The sequence below is a fragment of the Monocercomonoides exilis genome, assembly GCF_001643675.1.
Source record: "Monocercomonoides exilis strain PA203 chromosome Unknown scaffold37-1059404, whole genome shotgun sequence".
Taxonomy (NCBI): domain Eukaryota; phylum Preaxostyla; order Oxymonadida; family Polymastigidae; genus Monocercomonoides; species Monocercomonoides exilis.
In genome coordinates this window covers 49364-58149 of record NW_027150582.1, presented here as the reverse complement: position 1 = coordinate 58149, position 8786 = coordinate 49364, and the positions used below count along the sequence as shown (strand labels likewise).

Sequence of the window (8786 nt, the reverse complement as noted above, 5' to 3'; positions counted from 1 at the left end):
TATTGAAAGATTTGAACATTCAAGTCCGTTTTCATTTTAGTTGAACTGAGATATGGAGAAGAAGGAGGAGGAAGAAGAGGAGGAGGAGGAGAAGGAGAAGGAGGAGGAGGAGGAGAAGAAGAAGAAGAAGAAGAAGAAGAAGAAGAAGAAGAAGAAGAAGTTGATGATGATGATGATAATAATAATAATAATAAAGAGGAGAACCTCAATCTTTGAACGAAGATGTATCGCTCACGATGTTGTTGTCTGCTGTGAACTTTCAATAAATAGATAGTAACATTACTCGGAGCTGGAAAAATTGTCTGCTTTGGAAGATAATGAAAAATGGATTGATGCAATTTTGAGGATTTGAGGGGAACAACTGGTGTAATCTTAATATGCAACGATATTTTTAAAAATAGTTTGGTCTTCGCTTTTCTTATTTGTTGAGGAGCAGAAAACAATTCAGATGTGAGGAGTGAATTTTTAATGCGGCTATGATAGAAGCATCTTCGCTAATAAGTTGAAACAGTATCTTCCGCGGCATTGCATCCATTTTGCCTCAGAAAACTGCTTCCTTCGATGCAACAACAGCACTCTCGTTTTGGATGTGTTCATTTTCTGTATTTTGATTCTGAGATTTCGATTTATATACAGCTTCTGGCTTCTCCAAGTTATTAATTCTTCAAATGCATTCATAGATAAATAAATAAACAAAACATTTTTCCTTTGCGTGAAAGTGGCATTAATGCTCCGCGTGAAAGAGATGGTTCTTCCAATATTTCACTAACATCAGATTGAATTTCTTTTCCATTTTGAAGCATCCAGATATAAAAACATTTGTTTCCTGCAAGAAAAACGTAATGTCAGGGAAAACTGAATCTCTTCGCATTGCACATGAAAAATTATCAGTGAAAATGTGATGCCTCCGAGGTTTGAGTATGACATTGGAATAAAACTCAATTTGTGAAGAACTTTGATTCACTTGGAAAACGAATTCGAGACGCTGAATATTATATTAAAACTCAGAATTTATGTTTAGAATGTAGTCTTTCTGTTATAAGCATTTGCACAAATTTGAATGTTCGACTGCCAAATATTGAAGCGCAACTGAAAAATCGAATTATCCAAAGGATAAATAACCTTAACAGAGGTGTCTGTCCGCTTTTCTACGAATCAAAAATTAGCGTTGAACATTAAAAACTATTATTCCCTGCATTTGAATTTTGTTGCTCAAATCATGGTCTGCCTCGATTCGAACAAAACAGAAAATAGAATAAACATTGTAACAGTGGTTGAATCTCAATTTGTTGAAAAAGAGCTCAAAAGATAATTTTCTCCTCAAACATCAAGAAATAGATTCATTATCATAAAGAGAAATCAACACGAATCAGTTTCAAAAACGAATTTTCCATTTGATCAAAAATCATTTTCTTCAAAACTGAAACATTTGAAATACATAATAAAGACTTTCATAAAATCAATAAGATGAAAATGAATTTTCTTTGAAGTAATTTTCTTTGCAAAAAAAGAAGTTATATATTCAAAACAAAAAAATAATTGAGAAATATTTTGAAGCAAACAATTTATATTTGAAAGTGTATGGAAAAGTTATTTCTTTCGCTTTAAGAATATTGAGTAATATTGATTTTTCTTTTGAATAAATGAAAAACAATAAAAAAATATTCAATAATTATTATCTGTTTTTTTGTGAAAAATGGAAAATAAATAAAATCCACATTTGTCCACTAAACTGCATAAACTTTAAAAATAGACTAATTTTATTCAAAGATAAATTATCTTTTTTATTTCAAAATAAAAGAATCATTCGTTTTTATGTTCTTTTTTTTCTTTATTTCGAAATATAATATTGGGCGCAGGAATTCTTATTTTGAAATTTCCTCCGCATCCACATCTATGGCGAGGTGTTGTACCAGGGCAAAAGCTGCATTAAATATTGTAGTTATCTTGTTGCTTGCTGTTAACTGCAGAGATGGAGGAAGTTTTGATGAAAAACAAAATCAACAAGAAAGGATTGTGGAGAACCAAAAAGGACAGATCAACTATTCAAACGAAAATGGAAAGTTTAACAATCATTTTTGTATCCCTGCAGCAAAAGATGAAAATGCAGCTGACAATTGCGTTTGCTGTCTCGAAACAAGTATTTCAATTATCAACAGCTCGTTATGTGTGAGCCGTCTCACCATGGTTTCTCTCACCGGTTGCCCACTCCTAACTGCCCAACACCACTCGGCTGCCACCATCTGCTCCTCCACTTGCCAAGTTCAACCAGTAACAAAATCTCCACTTTTCCTCTCTGCCCATGCCTCCCTCGCTCTCACAAACTTCTCCCTCACCACCCACCAGCCAGCCATCTTCTCCTTCCCCCTCTTCTCCACCCCAAACAATCTCCTCCCAGATCCCCACTCCCCAATCCCTGCCTCATTCTCCATCTCTCACTCCTCTTTCTCCTCCTTCATTTTCCTCATCCAGCCATTCCTTTTTTCTCCTTCTTCCCTCCCTTACACATCCCCTTCTCCATCTCCATCCCTTTCCTCTTCTCCTTCATCTTTCTCATCCTTATCCTCATCCACATCATCTTCTTTTTCTTCTCCTTCCCCTTCCCCTTCCCCTTCTATTTCCTCTTCTCCTTCCCTTCTCCATAACCATTACCTATCCCATCCCCACCTCCAAATCCACCTCCATCTCCATCTCTCAAACACCCTCTTCTCCAACATCTCCTCTCCCCAATCCCATCCATCTCTTCCATCCCTTCCTTCACATTCGCTCAACCCATTCATCTCAACCACCTCAATCACTTCTTCCACTTCCACTTCCACCAACACAAACATAAATACAAACATCTCCTTTTCCATTCATTACACTCTTTCCATCCACTCATCCATCTTCCTCCACACTCACAACCCCATCGATGGTGTCATCCTCCCCAACCTCAACAACCCATCCACTTCTCTCTCAGCTTTCAATGCTTCTTTCCTCCACCAAACACGATCTTTATCAAACGATCCTGTTGAGCATATTGGAAATGAAACTCAAAGAAAGAAATTAAGTCGATTGTCCTTTACTAATTTGAATAGCTATCTCTTTGAATGGTGCGAATGGAATAACTCAAATGCTGGAAATGACAATGGTTGTGCGCTTTATGTTGTTTGCGCAAATGCAAATCTCACGATCACTTCTTGTTCATTCAATAATTGTACAACAAACAGTCATAGTGGAGCATTATATTGCGAAAGTTTGTTGAAAATCAAAATCGTAAAATCCAATTTTACGAGCTGTTCGGCTCCACATGGAGGAGCTGCTCATATTGGCTGGCCACAATCAAATTCAGATTGGTCACTCTCAGAAAACAAAGTTGAAAGTTGTTCAATAACAAGTAACATTGGAACTGGTTGGTATTTTGCTTTAGGAAATAATTCAACCAATTTTCAATTCTTGCTTTCCAAATGCAAGTTCATTGCGAACACTGGTGGCAATGCGTCAGGTTCTTTGACATTCAATTGTCCTCCACAAAATAAACCAATTAAATTTTTGGTAAATGATTGACAATTTTTGAATAACAAATTGACCTCTTCTTCATCTTCATGGGGAGGTGCAGCGCTGTGTTGCACCAGTACTTATTCTTGGATGAATGAAATAAGATTCATCACATTCTGTTTCTTCGATGGAAACACTGCAACAAGTGGAAGAGGGAATGATGTGTTCCTTCATGGTAATAGTATCACCCAATCCCCGTTTGAGCAATGCGGCTCAACAACAGCATCAAAAAGAGTCTGGAATAATGGAACAGCTGATAACTCAGAATACAATGGGTGGCTCCCTCTTATAACAACATACAAAATTGTGGCAAATAATGGAACAGACACTGCTCTCTGCGGAATCACACAACTCAGTCCATGCAAAACAATTGAATTCGCTCTTGTTCACCTGACAGATCCCCAAGACGCCTCTCTCACTCTCCTTTCCTCAATATTTGTTCCAACTCAAACACTCACTTTCAGCGCGGTTGACACTAAAATCACAGGAAATGGAACAGATGCCACCACCATCGCCTCCAGTGGCATTCTCCAACCACCAATCTCATATTCACAAATATCACAATCAGCATCATCATTTTCCTCATTTTCATCATCATCATTTTCATCTGCATCTTCTTCACCAGATCCATCTGTTACTTCTGCCCTCTTCCAACAGACCCAGGGTTCCCTCACAGTCTCTGCCCTCGCCATCGCCCACAACTCCTCAAATCAAATCATTCCCATCCTCTTCCACCTCTCCAATGATTCCCCTTCCCTCAACCTCAACACAACCACCATCACCGGAACAACCTCCATACCAATCAAAACACCCCTCTTCTTCCTCACTGCTGGCTCCCTCGCCCTCAACCACACAGCAATCACCAGTCTCGCCCTCAACAGTCAAAGCATCTTCCATCTCGCCTCCCTCACAGCTCCACTCACCCTCAACTCCTCCAACATCACCGATATCACCTCCACTGCCTCCCCCACCAGCTGTGTTCTCTCCTCTGCCACCTCCCCTGCCCTCTCCCTCTCCTTCACCAACTGCACCATGACCAACATCAACTCAGCTCCACAACACCAACAGACTGCCACAGATGGCGGGTGCATCTCATTCGCATCATCCGCCCTTGCCAACTTGTTTTCGGTGAGAAGCTCCGCTTTCACAGGATGCATCATGAGCAAAGAAGAATCGAAGAATTAGAAAGAGAGAAAAGCGAATACTCAGAGATCGGAACATGTTGGTGGACATGAAAGGAAAACCCAAACGAAACCTATTTCAAGCGGATCAAAGAGAATGACATTCTGCGGCAATGATGCGAAAAAGAATGATACAAAAGATAATAATGAAGAAACAAAAAATTTTTGAATAAGGAGAAAAGATGTAAAAGAAGATGAATGAATAAACCAGATAACTGTTTCATTTCGCAAGCTTTCTGTGATTTACAAGTTAACAAAAGCAACAAAATACAATATATTGATTTTTTTAAAATTTCGAGATGAATTATTAAGTATTTTTTATAAAGCAATTAAAATCAACGTGCTACAAAAATATCTTTTTGATATTGCTCTGACTTGATGTGAGATATTGAAGAAAAAAATATTAAAAATTTAATGTGCATAAGCTTAAAATAATAAATAAACTTATTCAACAATGAATCCACTTTCATAACTTCCAAGAAAAATCATGAAACAAAAAATATTACATTCATTCGAACAATGATTCGTCCCTTCCTTTTCATTGTGCATAGATAAAAAGAATCTAGGGTTATCTTTTTATTGGCACTTTTTTCTTTATTGGCACCAAAATTTTTTGAAATGAAAAAAAGTTAAAAACACATCAAAAAAATACAAAACTCGAATCAATAACTCTTCTCACTTTTCTTTTTCCATTTTCACGTTCAAACGGGTCAAATTCATCACTTGTTTCATCGTCATCATTTTTAATTTTTCTGAATTTCCTTTTCACTTTTTTCTTCAAAGGGAATTCTTCTTCTTCAGTTTCCTTTTCTTTTTCTTCAATTTCTTCAATTTTCATCTTGTGTTTTTCATTATATTCATCCCATTCATCAAGAAGCTTTTCTTTTGTTATTTCTTTTCCGAAGAAGTCGAAACAATGAGAATGAGAAGGAATGAAGTATTGAGAAGACTGAGGAAGCTTCATTAACACAGATCCAGATCCACCGCTGAGGACTCCGCTGTTAATGAAGGCTTTTTTGATCACAGATGGGGTGAATGCTGTGTGGAGGGCTTGTGGCAACACATCTGCAACAGCTGTTCTTTTCGAAGATGAGGAGGTGGATGATGGAGAACTGTAATTGTTTGATAGCTCTGACTTCAATACTGCAAATACGCCTCTGTCCAGCGGCTGCGATATGTGCGTGGTGTGTGGAACGAAGGTGATTACGTCAATTTTGGCTTCCTTGAACTGTCTCCATATCGTTGGATCTGCCCGCGATGAGTGTGAATCCAGGAGAAGAAGGCAACGATGAGTTTCTTTTAGAATTCGCTTTCTTCTGTCAATGATAGCTGGCAGCAGGACTGTTAAGGCGTATTTTTTGAATGCTGTTTTGTCCATCCAGCCGTTATTGTTTGGCCAAATATCAAGCGACTGTGTTAACAGCGTTGTCAGTTCTTTCGGAAGAGTTGCACTCGGCCACAGCACGACAGACGGAAGCGAGAAACCATCAGCAGCAATTCCAGCAACGAGAGTAGCATTCGGCATCCTTTCGGCAGTCTTTTTGAATCCAGCTTGTTCATCTGCTGGATGAACAACGACTCCACGTGTAGAAGTTGGAATTCGAAGCGAAGATTCGTCGACATTGAAGATCAATTCCTCTGGATATTTGTTTTCATCGTGCAGTGACTGTAATTCGGTGTACCACGGCCTTAGGACTTTCTGGCAAGATGCCGCAAGTCTGTTAATGTCAACTTGCTTTGGTAGCGAGGACTTCAGTTCCGGATGTCTCTGTATGAAGGCGTAAACAGTCTTTAGAGTTACTGTCTTTTTTATATTTTCCTTATTTTCTTCTTCTTCTTTACTATCATTAATTATATTTTCCATCTAAATACCAATTAATATACAATTCAAATATCAATCGCAAACCAGATCACGCGCTTTTCGTAACGAGAGGCTTGTCCCAGATCGAGATTCTATTGTAACTTCTTCTAAGAATTGCTTTTCTTTTTCTCCGCTAATAATTGGTGGGTGACCAACTTTTGCAATAGGCCTTCCGTTTTTTATGGCTTTGACAGCGTGCTCCAATGACTTCTTACTGATTCCGCCGTATTTAACACCGTCGACCAGCCTGACAACATTGTCATTCACAATGTGCGCAATTCTTTCCAATCTTGAACTATATTTTCTGTAATGTAATGTAGACATTGCTTCCTTCAGCCGCTTCTGCGCCGCTTCAGCTTTCTTTTTCACTAGTAATTTCATTTATATATTATGGGTAATGATCGTTAATAAATTTTTTTATTTATTAATTCTCATTAAAGAATTTTTAATTAATATTTAAATTTTTGAATGAATTAGAAATATTTACAAACCTTTGTGCAGTCCAATTTCTCATGAAAGCTCAATGGAAGGACTTGAACCCCCCCATTTCCCCCCCATGAGAAATTGGATTTCTTTCAAAATTCAAATATTAGATTATATCACATTTGTATATATACCAAAAATATATTTTAAAATATCATTTGTGGGTCAGATTAATTTTTATTTAAAAAAAAAGTGCCAATAAAGAAAAAAGTGCCAATAAAAAGATGACCCTAGCAAAGTTATGAAAGTCTTTTGTGAATATCTTCATTCAATGCAAAAATCAAATCAAAAATTTCTGATCATCTTTCAATTCTTCCAGCTGTTAATAACTCGTCCATTTCGCAATCCTCATCCTCAAGAACATTTGTTGAATGTTTGCACCATCAAAATTTTTTTTTCTATCACTCGTTTTCGAAGAAAAATTCTTCAGGCGTTTCTGAAAAAATTGCGTTCAATAAATCAAATGATGAAGATAAGGAAGGCAGGCGCTTCAAGTCGATCGAAGAAATTGATAAATACTTTTCAACGTTGTCGGGAAAGAAAGATGAATGAAAAAAAACGAAAATAACATTTTTTTGAAAAGGAAATTGTTGAAGCCGAATCTTCAAAATATTTGTGTGTGTAACAAATAACTTGAAGATAAACAATGAGGAGTTGGTTATCTGACTACTGGCTTTGGACATTTTAGTGAACTTTGTGAACTTGTTAATAAAAAAAATAGTTCTTTTAAATGTATCATTAAAAAAAATAAACCCTTTTCTGATACTATATAATTCTGAACGAATTGTTGAATTTTTTTGAGGACAAGTTTTCTTTGTTTGTTCTCGCTGCACGTGTTTAATTTTGATTTGTTCCATAATTACTTGATAAAAGCGCAAAAATTCTTCATCGCATGATTCTATTTCACATTCAGCATAGAAAAATGCAACTTTTTCACCAATTCGTATTTATTTCAATTTTTTGTCCAACATTGAAATGCTGACTTGCACTGACGGTCATGACGGTCACCGACGATCTTAAATTCCTTTTTTGCCTATCCGTCAGTATCCCATTGAAATTTTTTTTTGATTAGGGTCAACTTTTTAATGGGACTTTTTCCCTTATTGGCACTTTTTTTGTTTTTGACTGCCAACTTTCAACAAACATTGATTGGCTTTCAGTGCTTCAAAAAACCTTTTTTACAAGTTTAACACAATTTATTTACAGTTTGTTTTTTAAATTTTGCTTATTACACATTGAGAAATTACGTTTTTTTGTTAAATTTGAAAGGACTTTTTCTAGCCAACTGGGAATCGCTCAAGAAATTGATGAGCTGTTTTGAATAGCAAATACTATTATCTAACTACTTTTAAATTCTTTTTTTTCACTATCACTTTTTTCTTGTTTTTTTCACATTTCATTTTTTTAACAACATTCTAACATAAAACCGATTATTTCTTTGTTCATATAATGAAATGAAAAAAATAAAAATTTGATATGAAAAACAAATAGTCTAATAATAAAGTGTTGGAAAAATGATACATTAATTTTTTCTATTTATCTGAAACGGACAAATGGCGCTAACTTTATATAATCGATGATCAAGTTTTTGTAAAAAAGTTAAGTTCTTGACAAATAGAAAAAATTAATGTATCATTTTTCCAACACTTTATTATTAGACTATTTGTTTTTCATATCAAATTTTTATTTTTTTCATTTCATTATATGAACAAAGAAATAATCGG

General features: G+C 36.0%; 3 protein-coding genes across 3 annotated transcripts; 1 reads left to right on the top strand and 2 right to left on the bottom strand.

Moving 5' to 3' along the window:
- Positions 1 to 2501: 2501 nt before the first annotated feature.
- On the bottom strand, positions 2502 to 2831 carry MONOS_17915 (uncharacterized protein; the record flags this gene model as incomplete). Its single annotated transcript, XM_067870883.1, has 2 exons — positions 2502 to 2634; positions 2701 to 2831. 2 exons carry the CDS (start codon positions 2829 to 2831, stop codon positions 2502 to 2504), a joined length of 264 nt encoding a protein of 87 aa, XP_067723338.1.
- A 796-nt stretch (positions 2832 to 3627) lies between these two features.
- On the top strand, positions 3628 to 4722 carry MONOS_12162 (uncharacterized protein; the record flags this gene model as incomplete). The annotated part of the gene is made up of 1 exon (XM_067864760.1): positions 3628 to 4722. The coding sequence occupies one exon, from the start codon at positions 3628 to 3630 to the stop codon at positions 4720 to 4722; it is 1095 nt and encodes a 364-aa protein (XP_067723337.1).
- Positions 4723 to 5358: 636 nt separating this feature from the next.
- On the bottom strand, positions 5359 to 6960 carry MONOS_12161c1 (putative DDE superfamily endonuclease; the record flags this gene model as incomplete). The annotated part of the gene is made up of 2 exons (XM_067864758.1): positions 5359 to 6486; positions 6625 to 6960. The coding sequence occupies 2 exons, from the start codon at positions 6958 to 6960 to the stop codon at positions 5359 to 5361; spliced, it is 1464 nt and encodes a 487-aa protein (XP_067723336.1).
- Between the last annotated feature and the right edge of the window lie 1826 nt (positions 6961 to 8786).